General features: G+C 42.7%; 2 protein-coding genes across 4 annotated transcripts in view; one reads left to right on the top strand and one right to left on the bottom strand.

Moving 5' to 3' along the window:
- The window catches only part of glis2b (GLIS family zinc finger 2b), a 29423-nt gene extending 19620 nt beyond the window's left edge, over positions 1-9803 (bottom strand). The window contains exon 1 of one of the 2 annotated variants that reach the window (XM_044330644.1): positions 8735-9803. The gene's annotated coding sequence lies outside the window, so the exon portion shown is untranslated. The remainder of the gene's footprint in view (positions 1-8734) is intronic. The other variant, XM_044330645.1, reaches the window with a different exon arrangement.
- Positions 9804-14132: 4329 nt separating this feature from the next.
- On the top strand, positions 14133-24330 carry tfap4 (transcription factor AP-4 (activating enhancer binding protein 4)). 2 transcript variants are annotated; one of them, XM_044332041.1, is made up of 7 exons: positions 14133-14508; positions 18250-18415; positions 18515-18613; positions 18761-18931; positions 19042-19191; positions 20743-20910; positions 21094-24330. In XM_044332041.1, the coding sequence occupies exons 1-7, from the start codon at positions 14420-14422 to the stop codon at positions 21250-21252; spliced, it is 1002 nt and encodes a 333-aa protein (XP_044187976.1). In that variant the 5' UTR covers positions 14133-14419; the 3' UTR covers positions 21253-24330. The 2 variants fall into 2 exon arrangements, with proteins under 2 accessions (XP_044187976.1, XP_044187975.1); XM_044332040.1 differs by having other exon boundaries at positions 20740-20910.
- Positions 24331-26284: the final 1954 nt, after the last annotated feature.

Raw genomic sequence — 26284 nt, 5'->3', positions numbered from 1 at the left:
CTCGCCAGCAAAGCAGGGGCGTCACCACACCATGCTCAGTAGGAAAAGCAACAGGAGAGGAAAGAGGGGAGGTGGAGGAAGAAAGAAAAGAAGAAATAAAGCCAATGAGGGAAGGGAGGAAAACAGTCTGAGCTGGTGGTGGGTGACAGAGGAAAAAGTACAGCGATAAAAGTTAACGGCTCCGTTTTACAGCATATTCACAAGTTTATTTTACTTTGGGGTAAACATGTTTTTGGTGTGAGTGCATGTGGTGAGGTGTGTGTACTGAAGGTCCTGTTGCTTTCTGCAGGTATTTCTGCCTCCGGAGCTGTAGAATCTGGATCTGTGATTGCAAGCCACCCACTGACCCTGTGATCCTGCTCAGCACCCACTGCTACAATTATTATTATTATTCGATGTCTTAGTATTATTATTATCATTATTTTTCATTACTACCATACATCTTTATGTGGAACTTGCATTGTGCTATGCTCTCTTTCCTCCTGCTCTCTCCCCCCCCCCTCTCTCTTTCTCTTTCAGCCCAACCGGTCAAGGCAGATGGCCGCCTAGAGCCCAGTTCTGCTTGAGGTTTCTTCCTGTTAAAAGGGAGTTTTTCGTCGCCGCTGTCGCCAAGTGCTTGCTGATGGGGGAATGTTGGGTCTCTGTAAATAATATTGCACAGTCTAGACCTGCTCTATATGAAAAATTCCCTGAGGTAACTTCTGTTATGATTTGGCACAATATAAATAAAACTGACATGACTTGACTTGATTTGAAGGAACTTTTGAATGAATTTGATTCTGGAAGATCAAAGAGCACAATTGTTGCAACACCCCAGCTCTTGTCCTCTCATCAGCCCACTAACCAGCTGTGTCTGGTTTGCTGGGGTTGCTGGATAGGGTCTGTGTTTCGGAAGTGACGGTCCTTTGCTACTCCCACACTAAATGCTGTCATTCCAGCTGACTCACTCCCAACATTAGCATTATTCTAACAGTGGCTGGCTGGTATGAAATTCTACTAATATTTGTGGTGGTATAACTTTGTCATATCTGGCATTTTTGCATTCCCTGTCTATACTTTTTCAAAGACGCTTCCGCTTCTGCATAATGTCCTTACTGGGGCAGCTAAAATGTGTAAGCGTGTAATGGATATGCAGGTATGCTAAGAGCTTTTCACTGTAGAGCTGCATGCATGCAAAGAGTGATCTTATCAAACACAATGCTCTTAAACACAGATGAAAATGATATTGTGGCACTACTAAAAGGCAAAGTTTAAAGTTGAAACCTTGAGATATTTATGCACAGGTGTGTATTCATGTATTCACACACACACACACACAACACACACACACACACACACACAAATGTCACACAGACGCACACACATTCAGTCCTGCTATACCAGCTTTGCAGAGACAGACCTCCCCTGAAGGCAGCAGAAATGAGCACAAGGTCAGGTTAGGAATGCAAAGCACTGGCACCTGCCTAAATCTTTAAAATACCAGGTTTTCTCAGCACACACATGCACAAACAAAAGGCCACTGCTGGCCACTCCCTAAACCCCGGGTCAGGGTTTAAGTCTTAAGAGGAATGACTTTAGCCCAAAACGAAAGACTCAGGTGTATACACCAGGACTTGAGGTTTTATCAAAATGTATCACTGAAAAACAACCACAGCTTCAAGCTTCTTTCAAAACTCAAAAATAGCTGCGTTTGAACTCAACAGGAGATCTGTCTGTTCTACTCCCTCACTGGTGAAAACCCAGCACCAGTTCTAAGCCACTGGGTAGGAGGGAATGGGAGGAAATCCAGAAATCTCTCTCTCTTTCTCTCCCCCTCTCTCCCACACAGTTAACAGCAAGCTGAGGGTAGATTAATAGGGGTGACTTGCGTATGGAAACTGTGGTACGATAAGCAGCAATCCTGAGCTATATTTCGGCTCCAGTTGCTGGGCCATTGTGGTCTGTCCTCCCAATGACAACTTCGACGATCAGGGTATGAGGTATGGTGGCATACAGTATATACACACTTAAACACACAGCCATGCAGACATGCATACGTGTACAAACACACACACACACTAGTACACAGCATGCTGGCTGTGTGTTGTGGAGTTCAGACCAGTTCAGAGCGCTGTGGTACCGCTCCAGCTTTGGGAGGGGTGCGCCTGTCTCACAGTCATTTCCTGGACGGGGATATTATGGCACCACACGCATGAGAAACAAACCCCTTTTGCCTTTACACACTGACCCCAGCCACTTTCATTTGCCTGCAACTCAATAAGCCAAAGGCGCATAGTGAACTCCCTGGGAAGCAAGTCTTCTTATTCAATAGCCACAGTAATATGATCCCAACATCAGCTTTATGCAACACGGCCTCTGGGAGGCTAGGGGCAAGGGGTGGGGTGGGGTGGTGGGTGCTGTCTTTATCTCCGTGTGGTGTTGTTGAGGCCTATTGAACACGTCTGGGGTGTCGTACCTTCTCTACTTCTTTACTCCAGAATTCCTGGAGGGCCACTCCCTGTCCTTGGAGAAGACTAGGTGACACCTGTGCACCAGCCATGCTGCACGGGGGAGCGCGAAGTAAGGGGGCCCGCACAGAGCCAGATGTGCCCTGGACAGGGAGTGTCTCCATTAGTGTGAGTTTGTTAACATGCAAGTCTATGTGTGCATAACTGTGTATATGTACACAGAGGAGAAACAGGGCAGGGGCTCAGCTTCCAAAACCAAAGCATATTGAAAGGGGAAGAAAACAGGAAGAGGCAGAAATACAAAACAGCAGAGAGCAATTAGCAGATGAAGTGATGTGTATTTGTGTGTGTGTTGGGGGGGCAAACACAGCAGCCAGGCGATCAAGTAACTCCTGCTTCTTTAAATTTGCCCCCCCCCCCCCCCCCCCCCCCCCCCCCCCCGCCTGCTGTACCTCCATTTCAGCCTTTTTGTCTCCCTCTCCAGTGATCTGACATATACGTGTACACACAAAGCTTGTGTTGTCTTTTCCTTCTGTGTCTGTGCCAACTTAACGGCAGCCCTGTGTTCTCCCTCCTCACACGGAGCGCCTGTTTTCTCTGAGTAACCCTCCACCCGACATCCCCTCCCACCATGGCTGGCAATAAGACAAGGTCAATATGACAGTCTTTTCTCTCCTCTTTTTTTTTTTTTTTACCCTCTATCTCCCTCCCTCTCCTCTTCTCTCTGTATTTCTTTGTATTTCTGTGTTCTAGCTCAACCAAGTGACAGGCTCCACCCTAAAGCTTTCATCTTTTGCGGCCTCCATCCAAGAGAGAGAAACAGAAAAAGAGAGCAGAGAGACAGATGCAAAGGGACAGATGGAGGGCGACTGAGATGGCAACAAACAGAGTTCACCATAATGCTGTAAAATGGAGTAGCACAAAACTCTTGATTTGAATTCGTTGGCATGTCCGATTTGTGCAATCTGTTGGAAACAAGCATCAGAAAGATCTGGAGCTGATTCCTCTTTTCATTCGGTGAAACAAACTGAACAGCGAGGGCTAATAAATGTGCCATGGACAAACGTGATTATATATCGGCAGCCTTGGAAAGAATGAGCCAAAGAGAGGATCTCTATTAGTGCTGAAGGTCAGGGCAATACTCATGCTCTTACACACTCTTCTGCCCTGAATCAATACTGACATTTAGAATCAATTAAGGAATAGCCAAGCTCACTATGACTGACAGAACCATTTATTGAGACCCGAGCAAACAAGGAGCAAGGACTCTCAGAAGCAAATGGATGCAGTAAAAGAGAAGCTGTGTTAAGATAGTGACTGGTCAATATTCAAGATGGCCACTGAAAGTCCATTATTACACACTTAAGCAACCAAATAAAAACAGTAAGGCTATTTCACGGGCACATCTGAGGTCAGAATAAGTCTTTATTTCATAAAATGTAACCTCAAACTTAAAACATTTCCAAATTACATAAGGCTCCCTCATAAGAAAAAAAAAAACAGCCACGGTACATATGAATTAAATTAGTGCTGGCAACATCTCCACAACACCAGAGAAGGTAAACACTTACAGGCCAAACTTTTTTCTCTCTCCCCTTCTCCTTCTGCATGTATAAGATGGAGAACATCTTATATAATGTAAACGTCGGCTACAGTATGAAGCTGGGGGCTCATGGAAAGTGGGAGACGAAAATGCGAGGGAGGGACGAAGGGAAAGAGGGAACAGAAGCGGAGTTAAAAGCGAGGAGGAGATGGAGTCCCAGGGAGTCGGGGATGGAGGGAAGAAGGGAGGGGAGGAGGGGGTGAAGGGGGCAAAGTCTGGAAGCTAGCTGACAGGACTGGATATGCCCAGACAGAGAGCCAGGCCCAGGCCCAGACTTGAGAGCTTTATTTGAGTCTCAGAAATGCCTCACCCGTCTCTCCCTCATCCCCTTCTCTAAAAAAACCCACCATCTATCCCTCTCCCCGTCTCTCCCTTCCCAGCATGCTTTTCCTCAACCATACTTACAGGCAGAGCCCCTCTTGCCCGACTCCTCCCTTTCTTTCTCTTCAAACAAGCAAACAGGCACATGCATACATACATACCTCAGTCATACTGAACTGCCGTAGTGCTATTAAGGGTATACTAGAGAATCCAGGGTGTTGGCCAAGCAAGTAAATAATAATACAAACCAGCTGTCTCTCCACTTAAACTGCATTACTCTGAGCATATTACTGTACAACTCACAGCTCCCTGAACTGAGCTCCCAGATATCTAAAAGGCTCCAGTTAGATGCACTTTTACTATCATATATAAGTTAAATATTAAATATGTTGGTGGGAACTACCCCAAAATGGACTTTGTAAAAACAGGCTTTCCTCTCCCTCAACCCTTTTTTCTGCCAACTTCTTTACATTGCTGTTATTCTTCCATGTCTTGGCTTTACTCCTATATTCTTTCTTTAACTTTTCCTCATCAAATGTGCCCTACCCCAGACATGGTCTGCGTATTGTCTGAAGGGTTCCACAAGCTGAAATTCTCACACGATAGAAACATTGAGCAGGGAGCGCAGAAGGAGCATTAAAGAGAATGAGAAGAGGTAGGGTGGGGTAGTTGGAGTGAGGCACTGAGTTGTCTGTGTTTATTTTGGAAATGCAGGCCCGCAGACTTGCAGCAGAGGAACTGACCCCTCAACTTCACCACGGCAGATCCTTGCAGAAAGCGCAAGAGCTCTGCTGTCATTTGGGATGTCCCACGCAGGTGATTTTTAAAACGGGTGGACCATATATCCCCAAGGGGGGGCATTTTAACCCACCCCGGGGACCCAGGAATGGTTCGTTCCAGGAGGAAACGGTGAGGCTGTGAGGTGATTAGTGGTTACAGTTTAACTGGAGAAAAATGCACGGTCCATGAGCCCAGCCAGCCAGGGAGCAAAGCTGTACGCGCTGGTCTCTTTCAGCTTGCAAGTTAGTGTGAGTCAGGCTCTGTATTCGCTTTGTCTATCCTTAATGTATGGGTCGGGGAGCTTGGCCATCACCCCACACAGACACATCACACCGCACTGCTCCAAAGTATGAGTGTCACCTCCACTGCTGCACACATGGCAATGATTAGCGTGGAAAAAATGTACGACTCTGGTCTGCAATGATATGAGCTGAGAGAGTCATTTACTGTCATTTTCAGGTTTAACTTATGTTCAGCCATTGAATCAGCTTTATTTCTACTGAGGTTTCCGTTGAGTCACATTAATTCAGCCTTGAGGGTCATGATTTCCACTGGTATACCATACAGTCAATATAGGCTGCAAAATTACAAGGAATTTGATTGATAGTTAACTGATAGTTTTTGTGGGTATTGTAAGAAACAGCGTTTATGGGACAAACTTACACGTTAATATTATAAATATTAAAACTAATAATAAGTCTTTATCCAAATCTGACCATAAATACCATATTTTACATCACATCCTCTCTCAAACTCATTTCACCGAAGGGACACATGGCTGCATCTGGGAACATCATGCATCTCCTTTGACATTTTCAGCTCAAACAAAGGTCAAGAGCTGGGATGTCCAACTCCATTCAACATGTTAGAGAAATGACATACCCTTAATGGTGGTGGTATTTCATCTGTTGAGCACGCTAATGCATGACAATAGTGTTCATCTGATTAGCGGTAATTGCCACCGAGCACTTGGCTACAAGTGCTGCCACAGAAAGGACACGTCTGTCATGGGAATCTGAAATAAAGAGGGTCTTATCCATGAGAAGATAAATGTGAGTGTGTGTCAGGTGCCTTGTTTTCACTGCGTGCTGCCTCATTCACTGACCACTGTAATCCTTCCTCCCCTGCTGCTGAGTTGCCTTTCAGCTTGACCATAATCCCCAGCAGCTATGGAGCCCCACTGTGATATTAATTCAAACACTCACACTGGCACAAACTACACGGGGAGAGTGCAGTTTGTGCCGCTTACATTCCACACATTTACTAGTAGCAATCACTCCTCCTGGCACCGCAGCAGACCGACAACATGGCGAAAAACAAAACTTGTTCAACTTAGATATCAGAGGACTTCTGTTTACCAGCATTCTCGCAACTTTCCTTGCGGCACCATACCTCATAATGTAAGAATCAACTAAACATGCTTCTCTTTATATCAGATGTGGTATACTTTTATTAGCCTGGTCTAAAGCATTTAGTACAAGTGCACTGTGGGTTCCCACCATCCCTCTACCACATGCCTCGTGGTTGCTCTCTGACGCAAGAATATGCCATTAGGGTCCACCTTTTCCACCATAAAGTAGCTGCCCCTCTCACACACAGTTTGGGACCTCAGCTCAGGGGTATGATGTCACACAGTTGCGGTATGGGGCAAAGACTTAATACACAAGGAAAATTGGGGAGGGGGATGAGAGCCACACCCATGATTTGATTTCAGGAACTGACATGGTGGAAAGCCTTTATGGTATATCTGCTGCTGTACAAATTACAGCAGATGAAGCCAGTTGGTGTCAAACCTGTAACTCTGACAAAAATTCTGTGCAAGCTGTTGCTTCCAGCAGCTGTCCAAGTATCTACATCTGGCCAAGCATGCAGTCAGGATGAGAAAATGTACAGCAAAAAGGCTGCCTACTCAAACACACACACACATCCTGTTAGTGTGGAATGCCACCACAGGGATGCACAGCTGGACCTCAGTGGACATCTGGCTTTATGGTGGAGCTGACAGCCTTTGCAGTGACTAAGTACCGTGTGAGAAAGGCCTCGCTTGAATAACCAATGTACCGATGGTGATAGATACCTCTCCGTCTGGCCACGGTCTTTCTGTCAGATGGATATTATGGCTGACCTGTAGCTGAACTGATCATCAGCTGATTGGATAAACAATGCACCGGCTGGCCTGTGAATGTGAGGAGCACCTGTGCTCACAGTTCAGAGAGGGGTTATGGATTAAATAGCGGGGGCCTTAAGGAGGGAGGGAGGAGGGAGTCAAAGTCCCCTCTCTGCAGAAAGCCTGTGCGACCTCTTTCACTGCTCCTCTTCCCCACATACTCTGAGAGAGGTCCAGTGGGCCCATGGCCAGACCTCCTCCGGTCTCATGTGCTGTCTGTGTGACACACATGCACTAACACATGATAATGTTCATACTGTACCTAACAGTCACCTTGGAAAGATAGAGCCATCCAACTCCGATGCAAAACACAACTGCAGCCCCCTGAGTGTGCCTCGATCTGTATTGTGGCCTAATGCTTTTTAATGATCAGGCCTTATTCCTCTCCAGCACAGGGCTTGTTAGGTCTGCCTTGGCAGGGCCTGGCTCTTTCCCCTGGCATCTTCTGGAACAATGGGCCCATGGGAGGCAGCCAATGGGGAGAAGGTCCATCCCAAACCCAGTCCCAATGTGCACACAATGAGGCTTAGGGACAGTGGAATTGCTTAATTGGAGGAAAATAGCTCTTTATCTAGGCCTCTCCGCCTGTGCTCATCCTTGCCCCCTGCACTACATGCATGGCCTCAACTAAGTTAGAATTGGTCTAAACAAAAATGATAAAATGGCAAGACAAGTTCCAGCCAAGTATGTGAACCACACTGAAAAGATTTTTAATAAGCATACATAACTAGTAGTAGGCTGTAGTCATGAAGAGATTTATCTGCTGTTGTGACAGGAACACAGTCAGAAAAACAAAGTGCACACTTTGGGGGAAGACAAACTGTAATTCTAAAAATGTACATGATTTCAATGGGTATTTACCTTATGTGTATCTGGAGGTCACAGTTTACCCACCGTCTTTATTTACCAGTACATCGCTGGTTTAAATGGTTGTCAGCGGTCTGCAGACGTTGAACTCTTTATCAGATGTTGTGACAGAAGAGGGCTCAGTGCGAGCTTGAATCTTGCACAACAGCTGGCTGAGCTGTGATGTACGCCCATATATAGAGCAGGATTTTGTGATACTGCTCTAAAAATGTCTCTCAGGGTTGAGGAGAGGATGATAGTTTAAGAGAGGATGCAGACCAGAGGAAAAGGTCGCTCCCATGTTGAAATAGGTATTGGCACAGTGTCTGCGTAAACTGCACAAACGCCGGTAAAGGCACGTCCGCCACGACCGGCCTTGAATATGACAGTGTGGGGAGTCCAGGCTGCAGGATATCGGCGCACCGCTGGATAGTCTCTGAAAATAGGTCACTGCCCTGTTTGAACCCGTACAATTTTTTTTTCATGGTAACAACGCACTGAGACCAACGTGGACACACACGACAATAGACACAATACACAGGACTGACATGCAACACAGAGCTGGCTTACCTTACAGGGAAAATGCCGTGGATATGGCCGAGATATCTCCGACTTGGTGCCCCTCTTCCCTCTGCAAACTTCGCCACGCAAAGTCCTTTGGCTCAAGCGCCGTCGGTGTCAAGTGACTCCTCGTCAATTTGTCGCTTTTTCTTCGATAAAAACGAAATATAGAGCTGACACGTCTTGAGAAAATTTCACTAGGTGTCTGGAGAGGCGGTCCGTTCCCAGACCATTATCAGTATTATTTCTAAGCATGGAAAAATCAAACATCAACGCAAACGCAACGTATGTGACAGCTGGTTGTTTAAATAAAGACTAATCGAAGGAGTGACAGCCTTGTTTGTTGCAGTGGGATGATATATGATGCATGTTATCATGCCACTGGAAACCCGTCAAAAAAAGTGTAAACACCCAAATCCGTAGCCTTAACTGTTCCCGCTGTGGAAAAATGAAGACCACTGGTTGTACTGTGCATCAAAAACGCATAGGTGATTTCTTCCTAAATTCAGAGCGCATCGCTTAATGGCAACGCTGGTCAAGTGGGGGTTTCCTATGGGTGGTCGTGGTTCTCCTAGGGGGGGTGGGAGGGCAGTTCAGACCAGAGGGATGGCACGAAGTGGTGGGTAGGGTAGGTAGGGCGGGTTGGCGACGGGGTGTGGGGTAGAAGGGGAGGATCGTCCCCTTCCTCTTCGGTGCTTTTTCCAGATGCCGAGGTGGGGGCTGTTTGCTTTCTTTTCTCCTAGTTATCCCCGTGTCTCTTCTGTCTTTTTTTCCTCTGAGCACTCGAGGAGACGCTGAGTGTTGATGGTAGTCTCCCCCACGACCGTCTGAAGCGCACAGACAGCCGCCCGGAGCCCAGCCAGCCCGTCAGGACCAGCCCAGAGTCTGCCAGCTCAGCGCATGCTTACTGCTCCGCCCATCCACCATGGGCAGTCCCCGGCTCCTCTCCAAACTCTCCCCCTTGCTCTTTCTGTCCTCATGGCCATCTCTCCGCCTCAGCTCCCCGCCATCAACAGGCCATCATGAAGGGTAACACACCACTGCTGTTTCACCGCGTTGTTGTCCTCTCAAAGGTTTTCTTCTCCAGAGTTTGTTGTAGGGGTGGGTGTGCCCAAATACAAATAGGCTACTATTCGGCAAAGCACAAATAGTGGTTTTTTTTTTTTTTTTTTTAAACGAATATTTGTTTCATACAAATATTACAAAAATTATTTGTTTTTTCAGGGAAAAAAACAAAAAACATGTCAAATACCACTGCACAGGTTGGTTACGTCGCTATCTCAGTCTCTCTCCTCTGCACAGCTGTTACATCTATCCACATGTCTCAACAAGGGTAGTCACATCCATCTGCTACATGATGCATATTGTATACTTGGACTTCACTCCCAGAGTTGGGGATGTTCCCCAGAGATAAAGCTGAGCCACTGACACACGCAAAGTGCTTTCAAGGCACTCTCCACAACCTGTTGTTCCCCTTTTGCTTTCCACAAAATTAGGTTGTAAAAAATAGGCAATAAATGAAAAGTGCAAAGCAAGAATTGCCTTTGAAGTTCTTCCCTATGCGTTACATGGTGTGCTGTCTCTGTGTTATGGGTGTATAAATAGGTAAAGGTCTGTCTGCAATGAGGCAATGAGTAAAGTTTTAGCTAGTCAGTGCAGTCATCTCATGATGATCTGGGAGACTCCAGTCCAAGACCCAGTGCGGGGACCTCCTGCATAAAGTAATTTATTCATGAACACTTGTAACACTTTAATTTTCTAAAATATAAAAAAAAAGCGTAATAAAACAAAAACAAAAACAGGATTTTTAAGCTTCTCTCCACTTTTATTCAAATACAAATACAAATACAAACAATTTTTCTGCCTCAACAAATACAGATACAAATACAAATACTGGGCTCTCTGCACATCCCTAGTTTGTAGACATCTCTGCTCTCATGCTGGCCACCACCTCTGCTCAACAGGCTGCCATAAAAACACAACCTAAAGTTGCTTAATTGAGAGGTTGGTAACTTCTGACTTACTTATCACAAATATATTATATTTTCAGAGATAAACTTAATAAAGCACTTTATAATAACAAAGTTATAGCATGTGCTACAAAATAAACATTCACTGGAAGATAGAGGAATGGTTAAGATAAAACAAACTAACTAAAAAAAGAATTTAAATAATAAAATACTTAATTAGGCCTACACCATTTATGTTGGGTAGTTAATATAATGATGTATCATATTCTCTGTGTGTTTGATCATATGTTTTGTAAAATTGTTATCTGAAAAATAACTAATAGTCCATGTAAGTGTAATATTTCCTCCTGAAGCAGTAGTAGTATCTCAAAACTGTACTTGCCTGTAGTACTTGAGTAAATGTAATTGCTTTCTGCTGTTATGCCTACTTTGCTGTCTTTTGTTACATCTCTGGACCAGATAATAATACATGAAACAGATGAGGAAAAAAATCCAACATTTTGTCATACATGAAGGGCATTTTTGTACTAAAAACAACAATGGCAGGAGTGGTGACCCCCATAACCCCCCCCCCCCCCCCCCCCCCCCCCCATATGCCCTTAACACCATGACTTTACCTCATAAAGATTTATGCCTTTTTGAAATATCTGATACTATCTCAAACAATCGAGCAATTGTCTTTCTGACCTTGTGACGACTCTCAGCCCTCTTCAACAGACAGCCATTTATCCCCCTCTGTTTTTAAATCACTGAACAATTTGCTTTGATTTCCGATGCTTGTCCTAATTCCATTTATTTCCCACAATAACAACATCATAAGATTACAGTTACAAGATTGTGTTTGGAAAAAAAAAGATTAGGCAAACTGGTTGAACAATTCAGGAAAACTATTGCGTGTAAAATGGCAATGTGTTAGATTTGAAATATTAAACCTTTATATCTATACAAAATACAAAGGCAAAGTATACAAATGTTAAGTGACTTGTTGTTTTGATAGCAATATATGACAGAAGTGTAGAAAATACATTACAGCTAGTTACACAATGCATGTTTGTTGAAGCATGTATACTGTATGTCTGTCTCGGATCAAATATCATGTTCAACTGGTTCACTTAATGAAAAAACTCCTCTCTTATCTTGTGAAGAATTAAAGATTAATATTTAAAGATGTGGTGCACAGTGAGATCTGAACTACAGTCCTGTTCTGCCACGTGAGGGTGCACATGTGACCACTGTTCAGTCTGTTGTATGTCATCATGATGTTAATTTTGCCATACAGCTGATCACAACACATCACAAATCCAGACACCAACTTCTGTAAATGACTCTTAAAAAGGTATCCACACAAGTGAATCAGTTTTGAGGTAAAGCAGTAGCCTCTGTATCAGCTTTAAGAGAAGTCCCACAACCTATAAAGCCACCATCACCACCAGAACAAAAGGTAAAAAGCTTTTCACCTTGTGCCACCCAGTTTGTCTGATGCTGGGTGAGTTTTTCTGTGCATGATAAGCCTTTTCCAACATGCCACCACTAGAGGGCATGAAGCAGCCTGGGAGAAGATTTAATTAATTAAACCATGGAGCCCTCAGAGATTTGATTCATTAGTAAGAATTGATTTGTAAAATCATATACTGTATTTCCATTTTGTGGAAAACCACAACTTTCCAACCAGTCAATATTTCTAAATTAAAGATCATACAGTTCATAAATTAAAATAAATCTTCATTCTGTAAAGATCTAGATTTCCTCATGTACTCCAAAGCATTTTGTACTGTAGACCTAAAGCTCATTATTTGGATTTTATTTCATGTATTTGTTTTTAGAAGTTATGACCTCCTTGGAAAATGATATGTTCAGTGACAGAGCAAATTAATTGTGTTACAGTAACACCAAAACAGCCGAAATACAAACATTTCAGTTTACTAATAATACTTTTTGCAAGTTATTGTGTGGGCCTATGCGTTTCAGTATTGCATGTAGTATTCAGCCAAACAATAGTGTCTGGATTGTACTTCAGCTGCCTTTTTTAGGGCCGGTTGATTGATTTAATAATTCGTACCATACTATCAGACTTTAATATTAAGATTCTATCTATCAAATGATAATTAATACCTAATACAAAGTAAGCAGTGAAAAGAAAAATTCTGCTTATAAAACTAGAATATAATCCTAAACTGCACATATAGCAGTCAATTTAAATACTAATGGCCAATTAGTCATTCCAGGAATTAGGCATAGAAATGTATTATTTTAAATTCCTATTTTTCCATTTTGCAATATCTCCAATCAATTTCCCACTTGTATTAATAAAGTCCATTTATCTATTTCTCTTATTTCAGCTGGTTTCTCTTAAAAATCTATGCCACGGTTCGATTTTCTCGCAAATCCGTGAAGGTCATTCACATCTAAACAGCTGTATAAGCGTCACGGATGTTATTATCAACTTGTAGTTGCATCACGTAACGTAGACTCATTAATAAACGCCAGCAGGGCGCCTCCACAAAGGTGCCGCTTGGTGCTTTTCACATTTCCGGGTGCGAGAGCAAAAAAAAAAAAATGTACAGCTCCCATTTTGTATCCGCTTTCGCTGCATTCACCTCATATAGCCTCTAACCAACAGTATTAAAGTGACATGCACTTACAGCAGTTGCAATTATATCCTCCTTAACTACCACTTTTACACGCAAAATGGTGACCACGCTGAGCCGTACTGTGTGTCAGCAGCAGCAGTCCGTCCTCCCCGCGGTGCGCTGTTGCTGTGCAGCCCTGCTGCCAGCTCGTCAGCTGATCTGTTGTTCGCTTATCGCAGCTGTTGAGTATCCGCCCCTGTAGTAGTCCCGCTACATTACCGAGCTGTATATCAGTCATAGCTGCCGAGATGCAACACACATTTGGATAATTGCGATGAAAAAAGGATAAAAATTGACTCCAGGCGCTATGATTATATAATTACCTGTTGTTAACATCTTTTTTAGTAGTGCTTTAAATGTTTGTGGGTTAAAGTTATATGCGCTCTTTGTATAAAAAAAAGTGGTAATCATGTAAACTGAGGCAATTAATATGAAGAGGAAAGATTTTTAATTGATATATATGTTAATCACCGACTGGAGGATTGGTGGATTGCCTTAGATCAACCCTATACCGAACATTTAATTATGAATTAACTGTCAATGCTTTGCTGTAATTCCTATTAAAGACATTTAATCCCATTTAACTCCATATGCGCGCTTTCCTGTCGGTGTATATCTGCGCTAAATAGTCCTTTGTTTACATGCAGTCCCCCCGTCTCTGCGGAGGGAGGCTTTTGGTAGTGCAGTGACTCCTACCAGCTGTTTCCCGCCTTGAAAGCCATCCGATCAGCTGCATACACACACACACACACACACACACACACACACACACACACACACACACACACACACACACACGGTCATGCAGAGGGAGAGAGCAAAGGGGAGGGAGAGAGAAAGAGAGAGAGAGGTAGAGCGCCACACACAACGAGGGAACCCCATCAGCTGGAAGTCGAGTAACATTACAACTCTCAGCAGCCTCAAACTACTACATTACACATACGAGGGATTCATATCTTCTTTGAGGATTTAACCCGCGTCGGATCACGGGATTTTTGCTCACTAACGTCATCATTTTTCTTTTATTCTACGGTGACTGTTTTTGCTTTTTTTTTTGGAGGGGGGGGGGGAAACCAAACTGGAGAGAGGCGAGCATGGAGTATTTCATGGTACCAGCTCAGAAGGTGCCCTCCTTGCAACATTTCAGGAAAACGGAGAAAGAAGTGATTGGAGGTCTTTGTAGGTGTGTATAAACGCGCTTCACCCTGCATGCTGTGTGTATTATTATAAGTCATCTGTTTGGAGTGCGCGCACTTAGCGACGGCGCTGAGGCAACATGCTCGATCTGATCTGTTATTATGTACACGACCCGCTCACAGGGAGCTGCGGGCATTAATTGTCACCAAAGCCTGAAATAATATTGCGTCCGGGCAAGTGGGGGCTCCGACTTAGACCGCAGCAACCACCCCGTTATGTTATTTCACACATTTGGCTGCGAAATCGATGCATTTTGTGGCTAACAAACATAAAGCACGTGGTTCCGTGCACACCACGCTGCTACTCCGCTCCAGAGCGCATCACTGCTCTATTTATCCTCAAATTATCCCCAAGTGACACCTATAGGTGCTGTTATTTGCATAAGAAAGGGTATGATTATACGTGCGGGTGTTATATATAGAGAAAGGGTCTAGTTTTGCCGCACACACCGCGAGGGCTGCAGATTTCGCTCAGAGCGATCCGAAGTTATTGTGGGTAGTGCGGCCATGCTTGTGGCTTGTACTAAAAGCGATGAGGGGGTCTGGCGTTTGTTTCCTGTTTATGGCGCCCTGTTCTCCTTCACTCCCATCGTGAAAATGTACAACTGTTGTCAAAATTGGCCACACTCGACGTGGCGATAGTTTAACTGGCGTTTCTGCGTATCTTGTTCGCGCCGTGGAGTCGCCTCCACTGCGTCTTTTCATCCCGCACCTCTGCCATGCTGCCTGCCGCATTGTTGTAATGGCGGAGGATACGAAAAGTCTGCTTGGAGCACGGTGGTGGTGGTTGTGGTGGTGCTAGCGTCTGTGAGGACGAGGGGTGCTTATTGCGACTGTTTAGAGGAGTCACACGTCATACGGTGTGTCAGTAAAAGGGACACTTGGCGTTCGCGAGGAGGCAGAAAAATTATAAGTGGCGTTATTAATAAGGGGGTGTGTATGTCGCGGAAGGCCCGTCGATACGTCCGCAGCCCTGTTTGAAGACGGAGGCGGAGGGATCTGCAGCTGCTGTTTGCTGCTGCTGACACTGAGACGGGCAAGCTGGGAAATGTAGTCCTTTTTTAATATGTTTTTTTTTAGATCGTCTAAGCGTTTTTTATTTTCATTCCTACAGAAATGAGGAAATATACCCCCCCCAACTAACTCAGATTGACTTCATGCGCTTATTTAAACTTAAAAGCAATGGCCTGTGTAACAAAAAGTGTTACTCTTTTATCAAGTAATCATGAGACCATGTCATCATATAATAAATAGTTTACGACATAAAAACTTGTAATAATATAAAATAAAAATATTCTAATAATTAATACCCTTTGTTAATAAGAAAGAAATCCACCCAACAGTTTTCAGGGCTGCAACCAGTGATTATTTCAATTGTCAATGAATCTGCCGATTAATAATTTGGTCTATAACATTTCAGAAAATAGTGAAATGTAGGGCTGGGCCATATAGACAAAATCAAATATGATATTTGTGACTGAATACCTCGATATCGATATTGCGACAATATTGTTGAGATGAATATTGGTGATTTCACAGAATATTTGCACAATGATTTTTGCTAAATAATCATCAGTAATGTGGATATAATGACTAAGTGGGTAAAGGCACATAATAGAACAGCTAGAATAGTGTGGAAAGTTCAGAAAATTACATCACTTTACTGTAATGCAGCCTTTAAAACCAGGAAAAGAACACTTATGCCACATCACGATATTATGATAACCAAAATCTAAGACGATATCTAGTCTCATATCATGATATAATATCGATATATTGCCCAGCTCTCGTGAAACATGTCCATCACTGTTAGCTAGAGTCCAGATGATGTCTTCAAATATCTTCTCTTATGCGACCAGTAATTCAAAACCCAAATATCTTCAATTTACCATGACGCAAGAGAAGTGAAGCAGCAAATTCTCACCATACAGAAGCTGTACCCATCAATGTTTGGCTTTTTTTTTTTTTGCTTAAAATTTTAATTAAATTGACAATTAATTGGTTATAACAATAGTTGGTGATGATTTACTGCAGATCAGCTAACAGATTAATCAACTAATCATTTCAGCTTCACTCAGTTGCCTTGCACTTGCAACTCCTGTTCTATGCTTTGACTAGCACACATACTGCTCCTCTGTACTGGTTTGTGTTTGTGTCATATGGTGAAGTCCAGGCCCAGTTGGTCATGTTTTGGCAGTGGATGTGTTTGCTGGATGTGCCACCGCAATGTGCGCACACACACGCATACACACAACTTTTCTCATCTGTGTCTGCACAATTGTTCCCAGTGTTTGCACTGAGGCAGCTGAGTCAGTACAGATAAGAGCTTGGCTAGAGAGGGTCCCAGAGATACTGAGCTCGATACAGAGGTTGTTAGAGGAAGTTCGGTTAGAATTTCCCCTCAACTGAATTACAGCAGGTGGCTTGCAGTGGATTTTCTCTACAATTTCAGGATGGCAATATTTACAGTCTGGGTGCTGCTTCAATTACATCTCAGAAAAAGTCTACTGGAGTTACCGGCAATGGTGCTACTGAAAAGATACCTTTTTTTACGCATGTGTGTGTTGTGAAATGTCAACACTGCTTTATCAGGAGGAAACATTATCACTCATTAAAAATCTAAATCATTACTAAATCATATTGTACATATGAGTGTGATACTTAAACACCTGTTAAGAAATGGCAGAGGAACAATCTTGTAGCCCCATTCTGTGTTTGCACAAGGCTTCAGGGTGAATGCAGGCCAACATGGACTTAAATTTTTGCTTTAGGGTTAAATATTTTAGTAATTGTTTTAATCCACACATGAATAGTTAGTCATGGACTTAAAAGACTAATGCACGCTCAATATGTGTTAAAAAATTGGTGATGTACTTTGCATTTTTAGGTCCATTCCGCTGTTTGTGGATGATGTGTAATTAAATAGAAAGATTTTCCTGCTTACCCTTAGTTTTATGTACTAAGGTTTTCACATGCAAAATTCTGCTGCCATCCCATTACAGTGACGTAACTGGAAACTCAACAGCAATTTGTGTCTCAAGAAACAACGCCCTGTCCTGGTTATTGTGGACAATCCGCAGACATTACAGTAAACAATTTTAATTACATTTTCCTCTGGTGCAAAGTAGTTCTAATAAAACTGTTGACAGCCAGTCCCTCAAAATCAAACAGTACTAAAAACACTGGCAAAAATACTAAGATCTCCGATGACAGTAGCGTCAACAGATGAAGTCACAAGACATGTTGCATTTTGAGTGAGACAGGATTGCATTCACAGGAGTGCTGTATTTATGGCCATACACTCAGCTTCGGTTGCAAACAAGAATGTTACGGCCCTCTACTAACAGAAGTCGGAGTAGAAAAAGCAAATGAAGAGTCTTAATCACAGAAAAAGTCACGCAAAGCATTTGATACCACAAATTGATTTTGCGTAAGGTTATCTGAGGATGCAACATCTGAATAACATGGTCAAACTTTAAAGAACATAGTGACTGTACAGTGGTAGCTACAATTTAGTATCTTGTCAATGCTTGTTAGCCTACATGGGTCCAATGGAAGTGATTGCTGAATGGGTCGTTTGTAGGAACAAATTAGGTTCTAACTTTTTTTTTCTATTTTTGGTGCTCTTTCTATCATTGGATTAGGGCAAAACTCACCATATAAGGGTGATTTATTTTGTCTTTTTGTCCCACTGACTGTTATGCCCCCTACCTCCCCTTCTTCCTTAGTCTGGCCAACATTCCTCTGACCCCAGAAACAGCCCGGGACCAAGAGAGGCGAATTCGCAGAGAGATTGCCAATAGCAATGAGCGTCGGCGTATGCAGAGCATCAATGCTGGATTCCAGTCACTTAAAACACTCATCCCACACAGCGATGGAGAGAAGCTCAGCAAGGTGGGTCACAAAGAGAGGTTTGAATTGGACGATGACTTAGATGTATCCGTTAAGGTCTGAATTCACTCTCAAATGAAAACCTTCTTCTCTTCTCCTCAGGCTGCCATCCTGCAACAGACAGCAGAGTACATTTTTACTTTGGAGCAGGAGAAAACACGGCTATTGCAGCAGAACAGTCAGCTCAAACGAATCATACAAGTAAAGCATCATCATACAGAGCCCTAAAACTTCGAACAAATCTGGGCTTTTTTTTTTTGCCTTACAGTATCATGAATTTCAGTGCTCATCTCTCTACAGATTCCCTAATCCATGATTTTATTCCTCTTTTCTCTTTGCTCTCCCCAGGAGTTAAGCGGTTCCTCCCCCAAGAGGAGGCGTGCAGAGGAGAAGGATGAAGGGATCGGCTCGCCAGACATCCTGGAGGAGGAGAAGACTGATGATTTGAGGAGGGAGATGATCGAGCTGAGGCAGCAGCTGGAGAAAGAGCGCTCAGTCAGGATGATGCTGGAAGATCAGGTGAGCAACAACCGTGACATGTAACACAATTTCTGCCCATTTCAAATGACAAACCCGATATTTTTTGACATGCTGACTCACACCTTTTTAAATCCTACTCTGTGTGGCAGATGCGTTCCCTGGATGCCCAGTTGTACCCAGAGAAACTGAAGGCGATCGCCCAACAGCTCCAGGAGCAGCAGGCCCAAACACAGAGCCTTGTCTGTCTGCAGCAGCATAAGCAGCTGGAGAGGGACCTTACTCCAGCCCACAGCCCACAGGTTTGAAACATTTGCATAGGAGTGTGACTCACACATAAACAGCAGAATCCTTTAGAGAATTATGCTCATGTGCTGATAAATTTTACTTTTTTTTTCTTTTAAACCCCTGCTATACAAAATTGAGGAGATGGACCTTTTGTCAATTTGGCAGCTGTCAAATTTAGACTTTATTTTTTCTTGTTGAATATATACATAAAGTTGACACATGGGCATAAATTTCAAACAGCAGAACAAGGAAATAAATCCATTTAAAGATTTGTGTCTGCTTTAATGTTTTTGTTTTGTTTAGTCTTTGTTTGGTCTGGCACCAAATTCCATGCATGTTGCGCACACACACACACACACACACACCTGACTAATCTCACGGTGTATTGTAGATGTCAAAGAGTTAGAGCTGTCAACAGCTAAGACACATTTACAATGTGTTAAATAAGCAGCTCACACGTCTTTCTGCTGTGCCTGTCTCCTGTCCTGACAGCCGCAGTATCCTGTTTCTAGAGGCTGACCCTAACTGAACATGATGCCAAATCAATCAGCGCAAGCCGTCTGCCCATTTACTCCTAGTGGCAGCTGGGCACCGGTAGTGAAAGATGATTGATACACTCTAGATTCGCCATGCGCCACTTTGTGACTCACTAAGCAGAGTTGAGTGATATGACCTCAAATCAATATCTCTATGAATTGACAAAATTAAATCATTTTTTCAAAATTATATTGGGAAATGAATAAACCTAATTTAAAAAAAACATTTTTCTTTTAATACCATTACAGCCTCTTATCTGCTTAAATACCACATTTTAACTTTGCTGAACTATTGAAACAGATATTTTTCAATAAAGGAATTACATACGCATCGCATCTACCATCAAAAACAATATAGGGAAATTTGACAAAATATGTCAACAAATGTTTAATTACTAGTTTGTTTTTTTTAGTTTTCAACCACATTGCACAGTTATGACATGTTATAAGTGAGAACATTACTAATATCAGGTCAAAGCCTAGGTAGTGGACCTTGAGTGAAGAGCAAGCAGGTTTTTAATGCACATTTTAAATCGTGAGTTTGATGCATGTGCAGGTTGAGCGGTGTGACAGATTTGGGCAAGTGGCGAGTATATCACTCAGTCTCACATAGATCCTGAGCACCTGTTAAGTGCCACACTCATGAGAAATCTGAGCACCGCTTGCTGCACCATTTTAGGGGAAAATGGTTTCCCCATAAGCTTAGTTTTAATAAACGCCTCTCAATTGCACACAGTGAGGAAAAAAAAACCCTTCCCTAAACATTGGGACATGAGAAAACTTGGGTCAGTGCGAGATCTTAACATCTGGTCTGGTTGATATCCAGTACACTGTCCAGTTGAATTCATTGTTATATATGTATCTGTGCCCGTGTAGGTGTGTACACACTGCTTTAGCATGTTTGTATGTATTTATATTATATATTTATGGTAGTTTGTTACCATGATACCTGAGTGTGCTAACATCACTTCTTAGCACAGTGAAGTGGTGACATAAGCGTAATGTGTGATAATTGCTCCTTTCTAGCAGGTGTTGGCCCCGGCTACCCCCCCTGCGCCTACACACCATGCCACAGTCATTGTCCCTGCACCTGTCCAACCTCCACAGCCCCATCATGTCACCGTGGTAACCATGGGCCAGACATCAGTTATCAATACAGTGTCCACATCTCGACAGAACCTGGACACCATTGTTCAAGTAAGAAACCGAGAAACGGCAGATAAAAGCAGAATTTGCTTACAAAGGTTGTGAAAACACCATTTTTTTTGGTTAAGAACATTCTGGTTTGGATCTTTGAAAAAAAAAAGTTTTTAAATCCGAACACTAGAGGGTGCTATAGTCGCTCACATCACTCATCTCTCCCTCGTCCTGTTTCTCCAGGCAATCCAGCACATCGAGGGCACCCAGGGGAAGGGTTGCGTCGGCGAGGAAGAGCAGCGGAGGGCGGTCATCGTCACTTCGGGGCGCGTCCTCTCCGACGCGGCGGGCTCAGACACAGCCTCAAACAGCGACGGGCCCGACGACTGTTCACTGCCCTGAGTTCAACCCTGACATCACGCACGCCGTACACTTACATACACCTATACACAAACACACACAGATGCAAATGGCCCAAGCAGACCAGGGCTACGGGAGGCTACAAACCCACAGCACTCTTGTTCCGTGGACGTTAATAGGGCTGGTAGACAGATTGAAGCACTCGACTTTTTTTTTTTTTTTTAATACACACACTCTTACATGTTGTACCGTGATAGGCAGCCCGAATAGGTTTACACTTAGACACTCATACATGCAGTCTGTTCTGCATCTTTTCTCTGCTTATCTATAGCCCCCCCTCCCCCCGCTGTCTCATTCACACATACACACACACTCATGTCTATTCATTACTCTATAGAAAGGTTATTAGAGCGACTTCTTCACTGACTGACCTATAAATGCTCCGTCAAACTGGATACTAGAAATTCAAATGTCTGCTAAACATCTCCATTAACCGCCGGGGCTTTTCTCTTTATTTGGCTCTGAAGCCACGTGACTGACAACAGGAGACAAAGTCAACGAAGAGCCCAGCAATGTGGCGTCATCACACCCCCAACACCGAGTATTTTCCACTTAAGATGAACATCCTTTTAACCTCCTTCTCTTCCTGACCCATCTGAGCTGTTTTTTCGAGAGACACTGTGAGCTAACAAGACTGTCTCAAAGTTCCACCTTTTTAGGCTTCTGAATGAAAGAATATGTTATTTTACTCTTGTGAAGTCTACTTTTTTCGTGTTTCGTTTCTTTAAGGCTCCCTCGGCCAGCAAGTTAAAATGATTGTACTGGAAGAAAAAGAAAAAAAAAAAAGCACCACATTGACGGGAATTTAAAAGCTGTTCGCTTCATTTACTGCTCACAGTAAATGAAGCGAAGCACGGGAGGAGAGAGTGCACTTACTGGTTCACAACACAATTTTTTTTTTGTTTGTTTATTTGTTTGTTTGTTGCCATTTTTTACTGGGCTGGGTTCCCAGTAATCCCACATATGTATTTGGCATGTTCTTCTTTTTACTCATGGCCTGACAAAAAAAAAAAAAAAAAAAAAAAAATCAGTGCTTTGACATTTCTTGACATCCTCCCCTCTTGAATATAAAAGCACCTGGCTTGTTAAATAAGCTAATCTGTGGGCTCTCTTGAGTGAGTTTCACTGGTGTGTATGTGTTTGTCCCTCTTAGCATTTTGAATCAGCAGGGCTTAGAGGTGCCCCAGACTCTGGCAGTCTGCAACAGCACCACTTTTGCCTTGAAATTAAGGCACACTTGTGTGTGTTTGTGCGCACAACACTCACACATAAATACGACTGACATACAATCACTTGTTTGCTCAATCTTAAGGGCTTGTTTTATTTAGCCCTTAAAGTGTAGTTTCTTGTCCAAATGTTGGGACATCTATCAAAGCAGAGTTTGCTTCACATATGAGGAAAAAGCCCAGTGAAATTGTTTGAATGTGCCATGGAGGTGACTGGGTAGACTACATGCTCTATGCATTTCCTTACAGCATTTGTTCTTTGTGCGCTTTATGTGTAGTGTACCATGCTATTTACATGTTCCTGCATAGATCTTACTATTAAATGTGTTGTTGTTGTTTTTTTTTTGCCTGAAACTGTTGGATGACAGACAGATATACATTAAGACATGTAACGGAGAGAGGCAGCAGCTTGCCTTACTAATAGCCTGTGGGTGCAGGGAGGCACTGTAAAGCCAGCCTTAACACAGCCCTGGGATCTGAGAGACATACTTGAACACTTGATCTGGGCCTTTTGGTGGCCACTTTGGTTTTCACCGCGCCATCCCACACAGGCTCGTAAAAACACCCTTGGTGTGTTAGAAAATGGTTTTTAATCCGTTTGAGTATTTGTTTTATTATGTTTGCCTCAAAAATGAACAGGTTGCTGATATACTAATTACATTCAAGCGCTCCTTATTACCCCCCCCCCCCCTCCCCTCCCAATGCAAGTATTCAAAATGTATCTGAATACTCTGATTGGATTTACATGTAGATTGGCAACCTTTTTTTCTTTACCCCCATTGTGTGCACTACTATTACCAGATGTGTGGAAGAAAATTCCACAATTAAATGTTGACATTCCATTGAATTTTTACACATTTTCTTTTATACCAGGTAACTTTCAACAGTAAAACCTGGTGGATTTAGAGATTACAGTTATATTTAGGGCTTTTGACACATCCCTGCTATTTTAAAATTCCGTTTAGTTACAAATTTATTATTAGAATCACCTGCATCAATGCATAGATGGAGCTTAGAACTGCTGGACAGATAATGTGTTCAACTGAACACAACTCATCTATCATTATTTACATCACAGAATTGCCCTTTAAAAAATATTGATGTCAGCTGCACTGAAATGCGTCATGTGTAAAATTAAATCAAGGGACGTTTTCCCAGTACTTATCAGTATAGGAAGGGGATTCCTGGATATTGAGAACATAGTTTGCGTGCTCTGCTTTTTGTAGAGCCTTTTGCTTTTTCCTCTGTGTATCTGCATTTGATAGTTTTTCTGCCGAAGCCCAGAACTGTTATATTTCCATCTGTTTTACACTCTGTTCTGTGCGTTTAGGATACGTTACGTGGACATATCAGATCGTCAGATGAGTGGGGTGGGTCTGGGGATCATTAAATGGGGTCAAGATTACAAAGCACTTACTGTACTATACTGGAGTCGGCCTCTTTCTTTTGTAAAAAGGGGCACCTCCTCAGCTGAAGCTCTTGAGGTTATGAGTAAAAACCGCACAGCTGTGTATCCCTGTTTCCCTCCATGTCCAGGCCTCCTATATCTTGTCCTGTTTGCCCCTCATATCTTCTTTGTTCTTTTGCAGAATCTTTTATGCTGTCTTTGTTTATCTGTCGTCAATATCTCTTGTCTCCCTTCACATTTTGCCGCTCCCTTCTTTGCCCCTCCTTTTGTCTGTCCTCTATACCTTTTTTTTTTTGTTAGACCTGTCAGTGCATATGGTCATCAAGAAGCTATTTTGTTTTTGTTTTTTTAAGAGAAATGTTTTGGGGATAAAGAGGCTTGTGCCTTTGTAAAGACAGAATAATAAAGTTTGTACTTTGTTTTTTACACATTGGGCCTTGTGTGTGTGTCTTTTTTTTTCAAAATGAGTATTTCAGTCTAAACATTGTAAAAACTTGATGTGAAAAGACAACATTTATTATAGTAGTGACGATGACATAACTAGCTGAACCGGTCTCTTCTGCAGCACTGGTTGGCTGTCACTCAAGTGGTACAGTTGATGCACAAGTGTCTATTTCTGATTGGTGGATGGGATGTTGAAGCCCCCCACCCTCCCCAGCTCAGCAGCTCATTGCTAAATTAAGACTGACCACCTTCTCTGTGTCAGTTTAAATGCACACCAGGGACAGTAGGTGGCATCTCTTGCCATCATCTGCTGACACGCCAAACCTCATGTTCACACCCTCACACGTTCATTCACAAATACTTGAAGTTTTGGTGTCAGTCCTTATGTTAGTGTTTGACTTTAAAATATATAAGCAACATACATTATTGTTAAAAAGCTAAATCAGGGAGTGTCCAAAACCACAACAGTCAACTATATTACTAATTTTGCAAAATGTGCACTGGCACTTTATATGAAATTCTGCTCAGCGATATTGACTTAATATACAAGGTATTGAGTGAGATCGTGCTAAGTGAGGTTAGTTTTGAACAGGGCATCTTGACAAAGTTATTGTGTCAATGGGCAAAGTCGGTGGCTATAGAGTGTGTAGACAAACTTGTGGCGGCACTTAGGGAAAAACTGCTTAGAAATGTAATTGGAATATGAAATGCCATCCAACAACAGCATTTTAATGCTCTATCGACAGGACTGTAGCTACCTTTGAGGACACTGAGTACATTTCCTCTGTAATTTTCTGTAATGTGGGTATTTAACAACCAGGGAGGAGTTTACGTTCCACAATTACAAAATTGTGGCTATTTTATATGTTGATTCTATTTTTAGACTGAAATTCAAATTCAAATTCAAATTTTAGGCCTAAAAAAACAAGTTTATATTTCTGGTAGGGTGAGGAAGGTTTTAAAAAAGTTTGTAGGCCCCTATGAAATATACAGAAAATATAATTGTACAGGCATCTGAATGACAAAATATGAAATATCCAAGAAGTAATTGAATTAAAAGATGTTCTTTTTTGTGTCTGGGCAGAGGGGGCTGTTGGGGGGACTAGGACTCAGGAGCATTTCTAAAATCCTGGTTACAGCCCTGTTCATCAAGGCACGGATTATAAGCAAAAACATAAAATGACACCTTTCTTAACCAGGGCTGGACTACAATTTCAACATGTCTGAATGAACCTACACAAGGTTTTACAAATGATCAGTCTGTATTCATTACTGATAGTCACCTGTATGATGTTATTTTCCTGCTAGTGACAGCAGCTCTAAAGCTGCACTCAATATTTTGAGAGCGTGCTTGGAAACTAATGCCAGTATTTGTCAGTCTGTAATTTACAAAGAATTAGAATTCATAAAAGCTCATCCAAAACACAGATTCCTCCATAAACAAATCATCATGCCTCTCAACCACTTCCCACCGCCAGTGAAGTTGCACAAGATTAAGGCAGTTTTTACGCACCAAAATGAACACGCTGTATTGTCTGGACACGCTTCCCATGTCATTTGGGATGGACATGCTCGAGTAAGAAACTCCTGCCATATTTTGGGGATTAATTTACAGTTGAGATGTTGATTCCCTGAGGAATTGTGGGATTATGTTCAGCACAGTGTGTCTGCTTGAGTGTGATAAAGCAGTAATCCGCCAAGCGTTTAGCTGTGTTAGGGATTCTAGGTTGACTCAGAGGTCTTTATGTTTCCAGACATACCATTTCTTCACCCTTCCCTCCTTTTTTTACATACACACACACACACACACACACACACCACACACACACACACACACACACACACTCTTATGATGATGACTTCCCCAGCATGCCAGCCAAGTGAGCATTGTGTCTTCCACACTAGAATAAGGGTTTGACAGCTCTCTCCAATGCCA

Source organism: Thunnus albacares, chromosome 17 (genome assembly GCF_914725855.1).
Source record: "Thunnus albacares chromosome 17, fThuAlb1.1, whole genome shotgun sequence".
NCBI lineage: Eukaryota > Metazoa > Chordata > Actinopteri > Scombriformes > Scombridae > Thunnus > Thunnus albacares.
The sequence above is the reverse complement of the archived record's forward strand: the minus strand, read 5'-3'. Positions and strand labels throughout refer to the sequence as shown.

Bases quoted from the DNA above. Each gene is read 5' to 3' on its own strand.
- tfap4 (XM_044332040.1), top strand. From the start codon at position 14,420: ATGGAGTATTTCATGGTACCAGCTCAGAAGGTGCCCTCCTTGCAACAT. The intron at 14,509-18,249 runs GTGTGTATAAAC...CTTCTTCCTTAG, and splicing joins GTGATTGGAGGTCTTTGTAG to TCTGGCCAACATTCCTCTGA. The intron at 19,192-20,739 runs GTTTGAAACATT...GCTCCTTTCTAG, and splicing joins CTCCAGCCCACAGCCCACAG to CAGGTGTTGGCCCCGGCTAC.